This window comes from Budorcas taxicolor, chromosome 9 (assembly GCF_023091745.1).
Source record: "Budorcas taxicolor isolate Tak-1 chromosome 9, Takin1.1, whole genome shotgun sequence".
NCBI classification, from domain to species: Eukaryota; Metazoa; Chordata; class Mammalia; order Artiodactyla; family Bovidae; genus Budorcas; species Budorcas taxicolor.
The window spans coordinates 17,562,138-17,581,086 of NC_068918.1; the positions used below are offsets into that span (position 1 = coordinate 17,562,138).

The window sequence follows — 18,949 nt, forward strand, 5'->3', positions numbered from 1 at the left end:
CACTCCTAATTAATGTCCCCTTCCAACTCATTTTCCTTGTGCCCTCGTTAAAAATGTTTATAGATTGCTATCTTGGAGGTAGAGTCTATCTCTTCCTCTAGTCCAGAGACAAGATTTCGGTGCATTATGACATAAGCCTCCCTCCTCCTCCACGCCACTCACTCTGCCCGTCCCCAAGGAACTGCAAGCCCTTCAAAAGTTTGATGGAGTGCAGCTGAGCAGAGTTTAGCAAATAAGTAAAGCACACCTAGATGCTCCAAGTACAGAGTCTCTGACGTGGGTGGTGCAATGCTCAACGGCTGCCACCGGGGCCAGAAAGGCGGAAGTCTGGATAGAAGGGTTGAGGAAAACCTGAGACAGAAATGTAGAGGGACGCAGAGGAGGAGAAGGGGGAGGAGCTTCAGGGGAGGAGCTTCGGGGGAGGGGCGTGGGCGGGGCTTCGGGGAGGAGCCTCAGGGGGAGGCGCTTCGAGCGGTGGCCCCGCGGCCGGCTAGAACCTGTCGGGATCCGCTGCCGCATGGCTTCGGCCTCACCCGCTGCGACCATGTCGGGCCGCGGGGCCCGGAACCTGCTGCAGTTCCTGCGGCTGGTGGGGCAGCTCAAGGTGAGCGGGCGCCGGGAGGGCTGTCTGAGTTCGCGGCTGCGCGGAGAGAGGCCGGGGCCGGCCGCCGGGCAACCAGGCTTCCGGTCCCCGCCCGGCCTGAGGCCTGCCCCCTTCCTCGGTTCTCCGCGCCTCGTGGGGCCTGCAGAGGGAAGCCCTTTCAGAGGGATGCGGTCGTGCGTGAGGATCGCGGGCGGAGGAGGCAAGACGGCGTGGCGGGATTGCTGGGCCCCACCCCAGGCCGGGCAGAGTCCGAGCCGCAGTGGACCCCAGTGTCGGCCTGGCGCTCGGAGGGGCCCGGCCCCGGCGGCCTTGCGAGAGATTTCTGAAGGGGAGCCGGCGCTGTGATGTGTGGATCTCCAGGCTCGAGTCTGGCCCGAGTACATAGGAGGGTCACGACCCCTGGGCTAGTGGGAAGAACAGAATCCATTGATCCTGCAGGGTTTGAGTGCCTAAAATCTTTTTTTTAAGGAAGGATTTTATGTAAGACACTGAAGTTATATCCGAGGGGATCCTCCTTCCATCACCCACCCCCATCCTGGCCACACCCAATAATGATTTTGCGGAGTTTCTCCAAGCTCAAAGCAGATTGTTTCGTGCCACTGTTACTGTAGTTTATAAAGTTCAGACATGTCAAGTCCCAAGGAGAAAAGACAGGCCCTTAGGATCACAGGGTATGATTGGCGGTAGTGTAAAGACATTAGAAATGCCTTACTTATTAAGCCTTTCTGCTTCAGAGTTTGGAAGTCTGTCACTTGTTCAAGTTCAGCGCTTTCCCTTTTATGTCTAAGGACTTGTGTATGTTCTGTACATGCAAACATCAGTAACACTGTTGGACTTACAGGTTGTGTGTGTGTGTATAAATTACTCAGTCGTGTCTGATTCTTTGTGACCCCTTGAACTATAGTTCTCCAGGCTCCTCTGTTCATGGAATTCTCCAGGCAAGAATACTGGAGTGAGTAGCCATTCCCTTCTCCAGGGATCTTCCCAACCAGGGATTGAACCCAAATCTTCTGCATTGCCAACAGATTCTTTATCATCTAAGCCACCAGGGAAGCGCTTCTATGTTGTATATCTATGGCTTATTCTTCCCTCTCTTTCTCGTTCTCTGACCTCACTCGTTTATTTGATTCCAGATGTCTCTCCCTAAGTTGGTTAAACATTTTTTAATATGTACTGAAACTATGGCCCAGTGCTCTATTCCCTGGACTTCTCTTCAAAGAGCATAGCAGATAGTTAAAATATGTATTCTTATAAATTTCTTTCTGTTCATTTTTATCAGAGAGTCCCACGGACTGGCTGGGTATACAGAAATGTCCAGAAGCCAGAGAGCGTATCAGATCACATGTACAGGATGGCAGTTATGGCCCTAGTGACCAAAGATGAACATCTGAACAAAGACCGGTAAGCTGTGAACTCTGGTGTCAGTAGGGTCTGTGATCCATGGGAGTGCATGACTCTTCACGTATGAGGCCTGTGTCCAATTCTTCTAGGTTAGTTTATAGTCAAGAAAAATTATTTGAGGCAAACTGTACAGATTCAGGATGTGGGCAGGGGGACTGTGTGCAGCAATTGTAAACTGCACTCTGGGTTTTCTCTTGGCAAGTGAAAGAGTCTGCCTTGGTCTCAAGGAAACATAAGTGTGATTTGAGGATTTTCCAGGGCCTTGAAGGTAAGTGTTTTATGTCTAAAATTGGATCCAGACACTATGTATTTTATTTAGCCCCTTTTCTGAATAGCAGCACTCTTTTGTGAAGCGACTTTTTGAAGTGGTATGTGCAGGAAAGAGCTGGAAAGAGATATCCTGTCCCCTTAAGTCAACCAACAAGTGTTTAAAATGATTTTTGAGCACAGGACAAAGTTTTCTAGCCAAACAGTAAAAGGTAGTAAATAAAACCCAGATGAAGTACATAGGCCCAGAGTGGCTTCTATACAAAGCAGAATCTGAGTTGACCTCTAAAGGGTTGATTAGGTACGGAAGTAGAAGACACAGCATAGAAAGAGAAGGGCATGGAGACCAAATCTCTGATGATAAGGAAGTAAAGGTATGTTCTAGAAATGATAAATCAGTCCACCCAAGTGAAGCAGAGGTTCATCTGGGAGTCTCAGGAGCCCTGTTACTCTGTAGATGGGGTAGAACTTAAGGAGATTTTTGGCACATGGTACAAGATGAACATGGTGTCGAATGGAGATGAACCTTCGCATAGTCTGCAGTTTGAGCTAGATGAGAAAGCAGCTGCAGGCAGGGACACCTGCGAGTTCTTGTTCTGCCTTGTTGATGCTGGGAACATAAAGCAGACTGGCCCTCTGGGGCATTTATCTCATGAGCTGCCTTTGTTATTTTGATGACGATTATCCTGATCAGCAATCATTACCACTAACAATTCCCAATTGTTACCACTAATAATTATAGTCATTTGTTGAATGATCAACATGTTCCAGGAACATAAAGTATCAAATTTAATTTTCATACCAAACTTAGGAAGCATTAGTACCCCTTTCTTACGGATAATAAAATGAAGGCTGCAGAACTTAGCATTTAAAAAAATTAAGTGACTTGGCAAAGGGCACGCAGCTAATAGATGTTAAATGCTGGATTCAAACTCAGATCTGTCCAGCTATACCTATTTCTCTATAAAGGGCTTCATTTTGACATCTAACTAGTACATTTGGAAAATTATTTTTTTAAAGTGTTAAATCGGTAAATAAATGCTATAACCAGATCACCTTTTTCTGGCTTTTTAAACTAAAGTTATCAACCTTTTAAAGTGATATTTGCGAGACCAGCTTTTTTTTTTTTTTAATTCATGCTAACAGCTTCCCTTGCATTCTTATGTATTTGTATTGAATATTAACTAGCAGTTTTGATTCAGATCTGTTGCAGGCTGGTAGAATATAATTACCTTTAGAAAATACTGCATTAAAATCCTCTGTGAAACTGGGGAAAAAAACTATATTATGTAACTTAAAGTAGTATAGAGAAGGAGTCTGTAGTGAGTATAATTCTGTGTAATTATTTCTTGCCTGGTCAGATGTGTACGCCTAGCCCTGGTTCATGATATGGCAGAATGCATCGTTGGGGACATAGCACCAGCAGATAACGTCCCCAAAGAAGAAAAACATAGGCGAGAAGAGGTCGGTGTTGACTGTTGACTCCACAAAAGAAAAACCCATTGCTGAAACAAAGGAAAACCAGAAAAACCCATTGCTGAAATGCAGCTAAGTTCACCAACCCTAAGAGAGAGTACCTCCTTGATAGAGTCTTAGTATCTTGGGAAGGAAGATCAAGGGAGGGTATTTATAGAGTTGTAGGGCCTGGGCCTGAGGATGTTCGGATGGATCTTACAAGAGCGGCTACTGTCTTGCAAGATGAGATTGCCCGAAGTTTAAACATAAAAGCTTTGGGTTGGTAGGGCTGGTGAGGCAAGGTCTTAGCAAGGGTCTTGAAGAGCAAGCTGATAGTGCTTACTCTACTTTGGATTGGTTTACAGTCTTACCTTCCAGAAGTAAGGATTTCGTGGAATAAGCAGTGAATTGGTTTTTGCTTGTTCTAAGCCTTAACACAGGGACAGGATGTTGTGTTGGTTTCATTTTGCACGGAGAGGCAGAAAGGGGATCTGAGCACAGGATACGTGGTATGGCTTTCATTCGAACCATGGAGATAGCTGGAACTTGAAGGCATTCTCCATGCCAGTTACGCTCTTTGGAGAGAACTTCTATAAAACCCAGGAATAATCATTATTATAATTAGTGTTTAGTAAGACAAGCCTGGTGGGCCGCAGTCCATGGTTTACAAAAGAGTCAGACAGGTTACTGGCTAAACAACAACAATAACAACAAATTTTAAATTAGTCCTTTAATTTAGTGGTTAAAAAATTTTTAAATTTGTATTAGTAGGAAATGACATCAATTAAACAGGGTCTGCTGATTTGGAGTCTTAAAACCAGAGCCCAGGGACAAACAGAAAGATGTATTTGAAGCAGAGACTGGAAAATTCAGGAAGGTTTTTTTTTGGGGGGGCGGGGCTGAATGGACGGTTCCCAATTCAGGGATTGTTGCAAGCTGCTTTTCTTGTAGGCCAGAGGGATTGATCCTAAATGTCTTTAAGTCAACAGCCTTCATCAAGATGGTTTAACAGGGAAGGTGGGCTTCAATAGCTGTTCTTGGGGAAAGGGTGGCCAGAGCTCAGAAGCCAACAGCATTTATTCCCCTTTTGAGGCAAGAAGGTCCCCAGGGAATCTCAATTCAGGCGTTCCAACACAGCATAAATTATGGGAACAAGGGAGATACGGAATGTGGTCATCCTATGAATACAGGTCCAGAACACATGAGCATCAGGACAGTTGGTGAAAAGGGAGGAGCTAAGGAAACATTTCTCTGTAGGAGTCTAGACTGTAGTGAATAAAGAATTCCTGGGTTGATTGGTTGATATAAAAACCAGTTAGTTCAAGATACTGAGTTGCAGGGACTCTCCTGGTAGCTCAGTGGTTAAGACTCCACACTCCCAAAGCAGGAAGCCTGAGTTCGATCCCTGGTCATGGACCTAGATCCTGTGTGCTGCAACAAAGTTCCCATGTGCCGCAACTAAGACCGGGTGCAGCCAAATAAATTTAAAAAAAAATGATACTGAGTTGCAGAAAGGAGTTAGCCCCAAACCGGAGGATGCTGAGTGTTGACGTATGCATAGAGGAAAAGATCCCTTGGTTATATACCACGTGTCAGGATGTATGGTAGTTTCATACAAGGGTGAATTTAGACATTGTGGAGGAGAAATCACAGGCTGAAGAACCATAAGGTGATCAGAAGCCTTAAAATGACCAGAGGAAGAAGACCCTTCCCATGTGGGCACCCAAGCAATGTGAGGTACACTCCACCGAGGAATGAATCAGAACCTTCTGAAGAAAGAACAGTTCAGCAGGAGGGATCTCCAGCGCCTGGCGACAGAGTAAACCTACCTCTGTCCTGACGGAAGCTGAGTCCTGGCTAGTGGCGCCCCCTAGAGGGGCATCGAGGGGACTTGTCACTCAGAGAGTGCTGGATGCCATATCTGGCCAGTGATGAAAAGCCCTCCCGGCCTCATTGAACCTCCTGGCTGCTGCCCACCCCATCTGATTCACAGGAGAATAAATATCATCATCAGAAAGGACAGGCAAACATCTTTAAGCACTGCAAGTTCTTGGGAAAGAAACCAAAGGCTTGGAAGCACTGATCCTTCATTGCTTCTTCCTCCACTCATTAGTATTTGGGAACAGACCAAGATGTGGGAGGTAAACAGCTCCTTATGCAGATGGTGTTTAGGGATGAGGTTCGGATGTCTGAATCATGCCTTAAGATAATTAACTGAGGGTTTCTTGGCCCCTTGAGGTGAAACACACATACTGGACCAGGAGGTGTCATTTTCCCAGAGGCTAGTCCACTGCATTTAGAGGGCTTTAAACCCAAGTAAGTGGGAGGGAAAATATTTGATAACCCTGGAAGGCTGATTGTCCCAGAGGAAAGTAGGTACTAAGATGAAAGGGAGAATGAGGGTGTAGAAGAGAAAATTTAGAGGGTGGAGGCAAAAGCAATGCTTGTAGGCTGACTACCCTCCTAAACAGAATAAAACAAACTTTATGTTATAAACCGAGATGGTAAATGATGCCTTGTAGGAATCATGGACGTGAGAGTTGAACTATAAAGAAAGCTGAGCGCCGAAGAATTAATGCTTTTGAACTGTGGTGTTGGAGAAGACTCTTGAGAGTCCCTTGGACTGCAAGGAAATCCAACCAGTCCATCCTAAAGGAGATCAGTCCTGAGTGTTCATTGGAAGGACTGATGTTGAAGCTGAAACTCCAATACTTTGGCCACCAGATGTGAAGAACTAACTCATTTGAAAAGACCTTGATGCTGGGAAAGATTGAAGGCAGGAAGAGAAGGGGACAGCAGAGGATGAGATGGTTGGATGGCATCACCAACCCAATGGACATGAGTGTGAGTAAACTCCGGGAGCTGGTGATGGACAGGGAGGCCTGGCGTGCTGCAGTCCATGGGGTTACAAAGAGTCAGACACGACTGAATGACTGGACTGAACTGAACTGAAGGGATCATTAAGAACTAGTGGAATGGAGCTTGAGGCTGGAGTACAGCAATAATAGGTTATTATATTCTTCTGCAAAGGGAAAACTTACTAAAAGGACAGAGTCATGATACATATATATACACGCATACCTGACAGTTAAAGTTGCTGGAGAACTAGAGGTTAAAAGGGGAAGAACCATTTATTATGAGAGTGAACGTGGCAAGATAGAGAAAGTGAAACATGTAGTGAATATTTTATAGAGTCCTTACCCTGTTCTAGATAATAAGTACTTTATATATAGCGACTGTTTCATCCTCACAGCAAACCCCTTCAGGTAGGTACCCCTATTAACCTCATTTTATAGATGAGAAACCAGAAAGACAGATGTATCTTGCTCAGGATTCCACAGCTAGTAAATGGCAAGCTGGGTTCCAAACCGCATCTCAGTCTATAGTTTGCCATTGGCTTTGGCGCTGTGCAGCGTCACCAGTGACATGTGAGTGATGAATATTGCTTTCTGGGTGCTTCACGTTTCATCAGCTCAGAACTTCAGGCAAATTCTTGACATGCTTTGCTAACAGGAAGAAGCTAGGGAAATTAGCACTCCAAATCTACGTGTGAACAAGGCAAAACTCAGTTTAGAAGTGGGAGTGGCAGGGCTCACAATCAAGAAGGGAAAGTCTGGTATCATCAGACCCTTGTCCTGGACTTCAGTGAAGTCGATTTCAGAGGATCATTTAAAAAGGGCCTGATTCTGTGGCATAAGCTGCCAAACAAGGAATAACAGCTAAGAGGTCTCAAATGCAATCCTGATTGTATAATAACAAATGGTGTCAACGAGTTTAGATCCAGAAAAATCATTGCTCAGCTTCAGGAAGAGAGCAAAAACATATTTGTTTGTTATGTTTTGTTTTTTAAAGGACATTGTGATTTTAGTCAACAGGAAGCTTGTTAATAAGTCATATGTGATTTCCAAAAAGCCAACTCAGTCATGAGCTGCATTTATAGAAATAGAGCATTTACCATGATGGACACTTTGGTTCCATTGTGTTTTGACTGGGTCAGACCACCCGTCAATCACTATATTCAGTGCTGGGTACATCACTTTAAAGGGAATAAAATAATTCCTTGTCAGAGCAGGACTTTTAAGTTTATATTCGAAGAGTTTAGATTTTGATATCTCTGTACATATATATTATTCAGTTCATTCCTTTCAAACAAAAGCAATGGGCAAATGCCTCTATTATAGTGGAGAGAAAAGTGATCTATTTGTAGAGACATTTTTAATTTTTGAAAATGTAGTTTTTTCTCACATATTTTGCTGAGATTTATGAAAAAGAAACAAGGGAGAATGCAAGTACAAAATACCCAAAATTTCATACCACTAAGGGTGGAATAATGCTACAAGCCATTCAAGATGGCGACGCTACTTACAAGAGCCGACCATTGACACTGGCCAGTATGGTTTGCTCTGGAAGTGGTTGCATTCTGTAACTTTTTTTTTCCTGCCCATTATAACTAGTTATATATAAAGAATTCATTTTTACTTTTATTGCTTTTTACCATTTCACCATTTGATTTTAGTAAGACCTTGCCCCTTTTATATAAGCACTTTGCCAAAAGTGGTTTTTAAAACAGTGTTCTTTTCAGGGAGCCTAAGCTCTGGCCAAATGAACTGGAGCTGATTAAGAGGTGGAGGATGACGATAGGAGGAGAGGGAAGGAGTTGCAAAGCCATTTGAGAGTAGGTTGCAGGCCTCATGCCCCCCAAATGGGATACTTGAGGGTTTTGGAGCAACATAGAAATGAAGGAAGAGATGGAATAAGAGGGGCTCTTGGGACTTTGGAGATGAGAAGTATGTACTGAGCACCCTCGGTGCTCTCACTCTCATTTCAGCCTTTCTGTGCGTTTTGGCTCTCTGAACTCTACTCTGGGGCTCCTCTCCCTCGATCTCACCGTGCAGCTGGTCACTGAGTGGCTGGGTAGAGTTACATGGCCATCCCTTGGACCAGTCACTGGCCACAGAGATTCTCGTCTGCTGGGTTACCGCCCACCTGATTGACATTGTGTTTTTGTGAGGGAGGAAGGCAGGAGGGGTAGGGTTAGGCACAGTGGAAGAACTTGCAGGGACAATTTTCAGCTTGATATGAGACACTGGTACTTCCTGCTAATGCTGCCTAAAGTCCACTTGAGCAGCCTCTTGGGGTGCTAGGTTCCCAGCATGAGGCATGTGTGTGGGGGAGGACACAAGTCCCCAGAGATGCTGCTGAGGGGATTGGTGCACGTGGATGGTTGGGCTCACTACCCTTAAACATCTCTTTTCAGCCTGTGAGTCTGTGAGCTTAACAAAATGCTGTCTTGTAATTTCCTTTATGTTAGTGACAATAGGTGCCCATTTGTGTAGTGCTTTACATTTTGCAAATAAAAATATTAGCAATAGAAAGTGAACATAATGGTGTACCAAAACTTTATTTGAGCTTCGTAATTCACTGACACTTTGCTGTTTTCCTCACAGTCAGATTTGTTTTGAACTATACTACTTACTGTTGAGGGGCTCCCCAGTGGCTCAGCCGTAAAGAGTACAGGAGATGCAGGAGACGAGGGTTTGATCCCTGAGTTGGGAAGATCCTCCGGAGGAGGGTATGGCATCCCACTCCAGTATTCTTGATTAGAGAATCCCGTGGACAGGGGAGCCTGGTGGGCTACAGTCCATCGGGTCGCAGAGTCTAATACAGCTGAAGCAGCTGAGCACGCATGCACTTGCGGTTGAAATTCACATGCGTTTGGGGACTCTCATCCTCAAGATATAAAATCTTTGGCCTCACTTCTGTTATTTCTGTAATCGTCTCATACCCTCCTCATTGTCCTTGGTTGTGTCCAGTGTGCTGCCGGCCACAACATAAGTGCTCCTGAATAAATACATATAAAAAAGACATTTATTTAATGTACACAATTGCCCTCCTTGTTAGCCTAAATCTTCTCCAATATTCTGCTGCCCCTTTGGGAGTTATTTGGAAAAGCGTGAGTCCATTATTTGGCATTTGTAGATGAGTTGTTAACTAACAAATGTGAACATGATTAAAATAATGGTTTGATCTTTCAGGAAGCAATGAAGCAGCTAACCCAGCTCCTCCCAGGGGATCTCCAGAAGGAGCTCTATGAACTTTGGGAAGTAAGTATATGCACTGGGTTGCTTTTTATTATAACTGAATTTATATGGCCCGTCAGTGTCTTAGTTGCCTTAGACTATCTTAACGTGCCGTGTCTAACTTACCTGCTTTCTGGGTTGTCTGATTCTCATCTCCCAACTGCTATAGGTGTCTGTCAGGGCTAATAGAAATGTTTCTTCCTTCCATGTTCTGCATTTCCCTTCTCACCATAATGCCTGGTGCAAATACTGACTCAGAGCCCCTGGATTTCCTGATGCATTGCTCTCATCCTCCACCGTGCCAGCCTCACACCCACCCATCTCTGGTCCTTGAGAGAAATGTGGGCTTTGGGGTCGTTCAGAACTGGGTTCCCAACTCACTGCTTCCTGGCTCAGTGGCCTTGGGCTCATTCGCCTCCCTGAGTCAGCTGCGCATCTGTGAAACCCGTAAGGGTTGTCCAGATTGCGTGAGGTCAAGGGCAGATGCGCCGTGGGGCCCAGCACCGAACATGGGCCCCGTTGGGCCTCAGTGCCTCCCTGCTGCTGCTGATAGCAGGCGGCTCCAGGGAAGGGGCTTGCCTAGTGCTCTTGTTGTCCCCCTCCTAGAACTGACTTCCACCTTGAAGGGAAAATAACCCATCCCTGCCTCGGGCAGTTTCTCACTTCCCTCCAACCTCTTCCCCCGCCTTCCTTGCTTGAGCCCCTAGCCCCTCCTTACTCTGGGGTAGCCCTGCCTCTTTGTTCTGGAGGCTGGAAGTCCAAATCATGGTGTGGGCAGGGCCTTGTTCCTTGAGGGTTCTAGAGGAAGATTCCCTGCTTGCCTCTCCCTGGCTTCTGGTGATGCCTCGTCCAGCTTTGGCAGCCTTGCCTCCGAACACATGGCTCCAGGCTCTGCCTCCATAGTCAGATGTTTTCCTCGTGTCTGTGCATGCGTACTAAGTCGCTTCAGTCAAGTCCGACTCTGCGACCCTATGTACTGTAGCCCACCAGGCTCCTCTGTCCGTGGGAATTCTCCAGGTTTGAATACTGGAGTGGGTGGCCCGACCCAGGGATCAAACCTGCATTGCGTGCATTACAGCCGGATTCTTTACCACTGAGACCCCAGGGAAGCTGCCTGTGCCACCTCCGCAGCCCCGCCCCCGCCCTGTGTCTGTATCTGGGCCCAGTTCCCTCTTGTAAGAATGCTGGTTATTAGATTAAGATCCGTCCTAGTCCACTATGACTCTTTCTTAATTTGATTACATCTGCAAAGACTGTTTCCAAATAAGATCACATTCATAGATTACAAGTAGATTTGAACTTTGTGGAAACACTATAAACAGAGAACAGCTCTTTATTACACATTTAAAAAATCATGTTCAATATTAACACGTTGGCTTTGGTATGAGATTTCCAGGGTTCAAATTAGTGGCTCCTCTGTTTACTAGCTGTGTGATCTTGGGCAATGTACGGTACCTCTCTGTATGTCAATTTCCTCATCTACAGAATGGCACTAATAATAGTATACCCGTATTCCAGGGTTGTGTGGCAGTCAAATTAAATAGTATGTTAAGCAATTGGAAAGCTTCCCTGGTGGCTCAGTGGTAAAGAATCCACCTGCCAATGCAGGAGACACCGGTTCCATCTCTGGGTCAGGAAGATGGCCTGGAGAAGGAATTGACAACCCACTCCCGTATTCTTGCCTGAGAAATCTCATGAACAGAGGAGTCTGGCAGGCTGCAGTCCATGAGGTTGCGAAAGAGTCAGACACGACTTAGCAACCAAACAGTGACGACAACGCAGTTAGAATATTGCCTGACGTACATAGTATGCTCTGTTTTTCTGTCTCCAGTCCCTGTGGTCTGATTTTGATTTCAGAAAATAGGGTCATTCTGAACGCAGGGAACTTCAGATAGTACTAGTTACATAGAAAATGGCAGTTGAATTGATTTTTGAAATGTAAATCACTGCTGTTCACCACTAACAACAGCTTTCGGCCCAAAGGGTCATGTCTAGTTAAAGCAATTATAATTTATTGTCTGCCATAGAAGCGTGAAATCACATTTCAGTAAGTCAAGAGAAAGCATTTTCACTTTTTCCTTGAAGTATCACAGAAAGATGTCTGCTCTACCACCTGAGTTTTGCTTTAAAGAAAGAGCCCTTCGAATCCCAGCGCAAAGCAGGAGCCACTCCCTGCCACATGCCCAATGCCTGGCACACACACCTGCCTTTGAATTGTTTCCCAGCCTGCAGCTGAAGATCCAGCTGGGTTAAAAAGCACTCCTTCAAAAGGTCTGTGGAGAAGGCAATGGCAACCCACTCCAGTATTCTTGCCTAGAGAATCCCATGGACAGAAGAGCCTGGCAGGCTACTGTCCACGGGGTTGCACAGTCGGACACGACTGAGCGTGCAAGCACTTCAGGAGGTCCCCCTGTTCTGTCCTCTGAAGTAAAAGGGTAGCGTTTCGGGGGGGAGTTTGATGTGCAGCAATATGAGGGCCCTGGGTCCCAGAGGGAGAGTCACTAAGGTGGGAGAGCATGACATGCAGAATGTTAACCTTATGTCTGCACTGTGATCAGGGCCGGTCTTTATTCAAGGGAGACAGGATATCTTTGACCTTCTTCGCCTTTTCTCTCTCTCTTCCCTTTGGTCCTCCATGTTGAGGACCTAGAACATGTATATCTTTCCTGCTTGAAACCCTTATCCTTCTGTTGCTCTGCAAACACCCACCGGAGCTGCATCTAATAAAAACCAAGAAAACATCAGTGATTCACAACACATCACCCTGGCGAGAGAAAGCACGGCAGATTCAGTATCCAGGGTGGGATTACAAACGAGAACCTGACACAGAAATCAGCTGGGAACACCTCGGTCTTCATAGAAGGATGCTTCTCCGCGGCCTTAACTGGGACGTGTGGCTGTGTGATGGGCGTGCTCTAAGACGCCGACTGCCTGCGGCTTCTTGCTGCAGGTCTGCACTGAGGAGGGAGGGACCAGTGGGGCGAGGAACGGTAAATAAGCTGCCTCCCGCCCGGTGCCTTCACCGCCTGCCTGCCGCCAACACGCGCACAGACAGCTGGCAGGAAGAGTTCTCAGACCCTGGCTGTGTCCTCAAGAGTCATAACCCAGAGGGATGTGATTAGCTCCTCTCTATTCTGAAAGCAAGGACAGAGCTTCCCAGAGTAGAGTGGAAACCAAACGAAAGGAGAAAGCCAGAAACTCACTTCAAACGGGAAAGGAGGCCTGACATTAGATGGAAAGGGAGCTCACTGCGGAAGCATAGAATGAAATATTGGTTGCTGTTGCTTAGTTGCTCAGTTGTGTCTGACTCTTGCAGCCCCATGGACTGTAGCCCGCCAGGCTCCCCCGTCCATGGGATTCTCCAGGCAGGAATACTGCCATGGATGGCCGTGTCCTCCTACAGAGGATTTTCCCAACCCAAGGATCGAACCCACATCTCCACGTTTCCTGCGTAGCAGACAGATTCTTTACCACCTAGCCATCGGGGAAGCCTCAAGATGAAATATTAACTTGAAATTAATATTCAGAATCTGAATTAAAGACTAATGGTCTTGAAGACAAGTTACTAAACAGGAAGGAAAATGTTTGGAAGTGCCCATGTGAACACATGAGACTTGGCAGGCATCGGGTAGACTAGATGGAACTGGGAGCGCCCACATGGAACATGGGTGTTAAGCTGTGGAACTGCGTGCGAGTAGTCTCTGTGACGGCTTTGTATACAGTGGAGAAATACGGCCAGTGGAGAATGTGCTTTTAGCTGTAACTGATTTCAGGGACCAGGTTCTCCTGGCATAACCTATCATGTGGGCTTCCCAGGTGGCCCTGGTGGTAGAAAACCTGCCTGCCAGTGCAGAAGGCGTAAGAGAGGCGGGTTCAATCCCTGGGCCGGGAAGATCCCCTGGAAGAGGAAATGGCGACCCACTCCAGTATTCTGGCCTGGGGAACCCCATGAACAGAGGAGCCTGGTGGGCTACAGTCCATAGAGTCAGACACGGCTGAAGCGACTTAGCACCCACACATGCAGCCCTAGACTTGCTGCTTTAACTGTCCTTTACTTAGGAATACGAGACCCAGTCTAGTGCAGAAGCTAAATTCGTGAAGCAGCTGGACCAGTGTGAGATGATTCTTCAGGCATCTGAATATGAAGACCTTGAGAACAAGCCTGGGAGGCTGCAGGACTTCTACGACTCCACAGCAGGTACGCAGGGCTGGTTTCAATAAGCACCGCTTCAGGTTGGCTTAACTTGCTCCTGGTGTAATGACTGATACTACCTTAGGGAAGTCCCTGGTTGTTCAGCCCTCCTCTGACCCTTTCATATGGAGCATCTGAGAAGAAAAAGGTGGGATTCATGGTGTGAGGCTGCCTAATGCAAGAGAGCCCTGCCGCCCTGCAGTCTGAGCTCCAGATTCACGTCACACATACTGGCTGTGTGCTCCTGGGCGGTCTCCTGACCTCTCTGTGTCCTCCCTAAAAAATGGAAATCATAGTACCCTACTTGATCCATAGGTTGGTTTTGAGATTTAAGCGAGATGATGAATGTCAAAGTGCATTATGTCAGTGCTTAATAGGTGGAAGGTCATGCAAGGTAGAGGCAGAGAGAGAGATTTAAAAAGAGGAAGTTCCAGGCAGCGAAGTCGTCATTGTTGCTGCAGCTCTTCAGAGCGCAGGCCTGAAGCTGCTTTTGTTTAAATCTTGGTTCTGCCACAGTCACCTTAGGTAACCTCCAGTAGATTACTTCACCTAGTTCTGGGTCTTCGTTTCCTTATTCTTAGGGCTTCCTGTGTAGCTCAGGCGGTAAAAGCATCTGCCTGCAATGTGGGAGACCTGGATTCAATTCCTGGGTCAGGAAGATCCCCTAGAGAAGGAAATGGCAACCCACTCCGGTATTCTTGCTGGGGAATCCCATGGACAGAGGAGCCTGGCACGCTACAGTTCATGGGTTCGCCAGAGTCGGACACGACTTAGCACTATCTTTTCTTCTTTCTTCCTCATTTTTAAATTGAGAATGATTATAGAGTCTACTTTATAGGGTTGTTTGAGGATATATGTGACGTGTTTAGAAGACTGCCTGGCAGTAAGCCTTGGCTCTCTTCATTTGGCACAACTTCTGCAGTGAAGAGCCAGGGGCACTGACCACGGGTCTCCTGTTGCTCCCTGGAGCAGAGCTCCGGCTCTTTTCCCTCACAGTTCCCCAGGCTCAGCTGACCCTCCATCTCTCCTGAGAACTGTTAGAGATGGCCTTGCTGTGACCTCTCCCAACCCTTTTGTGGCCTCATCAAGTCGAGGAAAGTCCCAGCTCCAAAATAAACTCCCAGATCTGATTTGCATTATAATGGGGTTGATTTGATTTGCCTACTGTCTTGGCTCACTTACCTCTGCCCTAGGCAAGGCCCTCATTGTTTCTGTATGGCTAAGGGTTATAACCACCTAATTTAATCTCCCAGGCTAAGGAGTTCACCTTGCACATCTCAGTGCTTTTCTCCTTTGTAGGTCTAGGTATCATCGCATCTTTGTTTGGCAGCTTTCCTCTTCCTTAAAATAAAATCTTGATATTTATTGCACTTCCCGGGTGGCGCAGTGGTTTATAAAGAATCCGCCTGCCAGTGCAGGAGACGCAAGAGACACGGGTTCTATCCCTGGGTTGGGTAGATCCCCTGGAGGTAGGGAATGGCAACCCACTCCGGTATTCTTGCCTGGAAAATTCCATAAACTGAGAAGCCTGGTGGGCTACAGTCCATGGGGCCACAAAGAGTCGGATACAGCTGAGCAGCTGAGCACAAACAGCTCTGGAGTCTAAGGCTGTTCAGCTCTCTGGTTTCCTTTCTCAATCCTCCCTGTCACGACTAAGTGTTCCTTCTTTTTGCTCAGTCTCCGCGTGGTCCAGAGCATGCCACCGTGATTTCACAGTCTGACTTGCATTCTCCATTATGATGTTCCTAGTTGGGTTTCTTCCCAAATCCCTGTCTACTCACCCCACCCTATGGTAAGCTGTTGAGGGCCACGACCAGCTTTGTCTCCTCTGTCCTTGAGGTAAATGATGCTCAAAATGTTTGACTTCAGTTAAACAGAATTCTGTTTAACTCCTGGAAACCAGGAGTCGGTCAACTATAACCCATGGGCCACACTGGCCTGCTGGTTGTGTAAATAAGGTTTTATTGAAACAGCCACACTCTTTATGTATTGTTTATACTGCTTTTGTGCTACAGCTGCAGAATTGAGTACTTGGCCACAAAGGCCAAATTGTTCACAAAGCCCGTAATATTTACTACCTGACTCTTCACAAAAAAGGTTTGCCAACCGTGTTAGAAGCAATGATCGGGTTCCCAGATAGCATCTTTTTCACAATAAGGTCATAATCATGTTTGTGTTGTGCTTTACACTGTTATCCTCGGATGCATTCACAATGAAAAAAATAGAAAATGAAACATGAGAATACTGATAGAATCCAAATATACGGGAGCTGGAAGGATCATCTAGTTTAAGCTCCCCGTGTTACCAAGGAAGAAACTTGAGCCTGGAAAGTGGGTGATGAGCCCACAGCCAAATTTGAGATTAAAACTCACTGCACTTTCTCCTCTGGTGTACTACTTCTGTTGAACAGTTAAATATAAAACGTGTAGCTGATGTAAGAAATGATTTCTCACCATTCTGCCTGCCCTGGTTTGAACAGGGTGGTCATGATAGAAAACATAAGAAGAGGTCAGATTCTGGATATATTTTGAGCGTAGAGTCAACAATTTTGTATGTGGCGGTGTTTGTGAGAGGAACCTGAGGGTTTTGGACTTTCCACTAGATTGGGCTTCCCTGGTGTCTTAGTCGGTAAAGAATCCACCTGCAGTGCAGGAGACCTGATTTCCATCCTGGGTTGGGAAGGTCTCCTGCAGGAGGGCACGGCAGTCCACTCCAATATTCTTGCCTGGAGAATTCCATGGACAGAGGAGCCTGGCAGGATACAGTCCATTGGGTCACAAAGAGTTGGACATGACTGAGTGACTCAGCACACACACACACTAGATGGGAAAGATGGGAAAAATCAGGGGTCCCAGAGCCAAGGGGAGAAAGTTTCAAGAGGGCAGGAGTAGCCGTCAGATTGAGCAGCGTGGTGCTGATCGGTGCCCTTGGTAAGAGCGGTTTTGGTGGAATGATGGTAAGTCTGACGGCCAGCCTTCACACAGTCGGGCAGAGGGTGACCTGGAAACAACATGGATCATGGAGGACAGGCCCCGGCTTGGTGCTAAGAGCTGCGTAAGACAGAAAACAGCCAGCACTGGGGGAGCTACAGGGAAAGCTACACCGCAGCTGCACCAGCCAGGTGTCAGGTAGGGCAAGAAAGTGAAGGGGTGGCACATAGGGAATAAATGGGACAGAGTTCACTGTGGAATGAACAGTAAGCAGCAGAGGGCACTGGCAAGAGAAGACCGTCAGGGAAGAGATGGTGGGCTTAACACCGCCCCTGCCAGCCTCTGTCCACCTAAAATAGCTCAGAGCCTGGTTACTGCCCAGGGCAGAAGTCCAGGGAAAGCCAAGGGGCCGGGAAGACAGGACAGAGCGGCTGGTTTCAGGGTAAATGTTTGCATTCTTGTTTTCAAGCGAGGGGACAGCCTGGACCCACTGGTCTTCCTGCTAATCTTTGCATATGTAGGTGCTTGAAAGTGAAAGTGTTACTCAGTCTTGTCTGGTTCTTTGTGGCCCCGTGGACTGCAGCCCGCCAGGCTCCTCTGTCCATGGGATTCTCCAGGCAAGAACACTGAAGTGGGTTGTCATTTCCTTCTCCAATGTAGGTGCTTGGTCCTCACAATTGCACATTCAGAATGGCCAGAGGCTGTTCTCAGATGTTCCCAGAGAGGGCCCCAACCTCCCCGAGTTTCCCTGGAGTTCCCAGTAAAGGTTGCTTGTTGCAGTTTTCGCCAGCTCTGCCTGAGCTGCAGTTCTTTTCCTAATTCTCATCTTTACTCTCCGTTGCATCTGGGGTGATGAAAAGTAAGTTGAGTGGTTGCCTTAAGCACCTCTCCAGGACCGGATTGTATCATCTGTGTTGGAGTCAAGTGTGGGTCAGATCACAGAACCGAGCCCCTGGCAAGCCCTAGGATCCAGCTGGAGAAATTGATATATTCTCTTGTCATCATTTCTTACCCCGTCTTCTTGCCTTGCAGGAAAATTCAGTCACCCTGAGATAGTCCAGCTTGTTTCTGAACTCGAGGCAGAAAGAAACGCAAACATAGCCGGCGTCGCCAGTGAGCCACGCTCCTGAGATGCCCCCTGCGTTGCTGCACTCCTATAACAAGCATTTCAGTTTTCTGTCTCGTGGTATTGTGTTTTGCCACTGTTGGTCTGTTGATTTTCCCAGATGTGTTTATTTTAAATTGCCTGGACTGCAGCAAGAAACATGATACAGTTTGGATAATAAAAGAAGCTACAGAATGTGGTCACGAAAATGTCATGGCTGGAGACTTGGAGGCTGAGAGGGAGGGATTTGAACTAAATAAAATTTTAAAGTCTTAAACTTTGGAATATTTATTGTTGATTCTAAATCATCGTATTCTGAGTTCATAACCTACATCCCTGAAGGCCAGATTCATTGAACAATAGAAAATTTAATTATGATTGCTTTTAAGAAGATTCTTTAGCTGGCTTAGTGATAAGGATCTAGGGAGAAGAAATTATTATAATGCATTCTCCCATCAATTGAAATGCTGCTTTATTCAAGTTCTGCAGCCTGATCTTTAATTCACTATGACCTGCTTTAGGCCCCTGATCACAGACTTGAAAACCTGGTCATGGTTCCCTCCCTGCAATCCTTTTTGTCATCTGGGGATAGAAATCTGGGCATGCAATTTCAAATGTAATTTGTCTGCCTCTGCTTTTCCCCTGGCTGGTTTATATTTTTCAGGCCTTGATTATATTTATTAGCAGACAAGAAATACGTAATAAGTTATTACTGGGTCATTGAACCTTATGGAGCGATCACGTCAGACCTGGCTTCTTCCCTTCGTTTCCCTTTCACAGGGTAAGTAATTTCCCTGCTTGCCTTTAAGTGATGCACAGCCACTGAATGGTGGAGAAAGGATGGCTGTCCGTGTAGGCCAGCTCAAGAGTTTGGTGGAAGCATGATGCCTATCCCTTTAATTCAGATGTCAGTTT

At 46.5% G+C, this 18,949-nt stretch overlaps 1 protein-coding gene across 1 annotated transcript; it reads left to right on the forward strand.

Moving 5' to 3' along the window:
• The first annotated feature begins 457 nt into the window (after positions 1-457).
• On the forward strand, positions 458-18,302 carry HDDC2 (HD domain containing 2). Its single transcript, XM_052645748.1, has 6 exons — positions 458-604; positions 1,884-2,005; positions 3,634-3,736; positions 9,763-9,831; positions 13,867-14,005; positions 17,962-18,302. The coding sequence occupies exons 1-6, from the start codon at positions 518-520 to the stop codon at positions 18,057-18,059; spliced, it is 618 nt and encodes a 205-aa protein (XP_052501708.1). The 5' UTR covers positions 458-517; the 3' UTR covers positions 18,060-18,302.
• Positions 18,303-18,949: the final 647 nt, after the last annotated feature.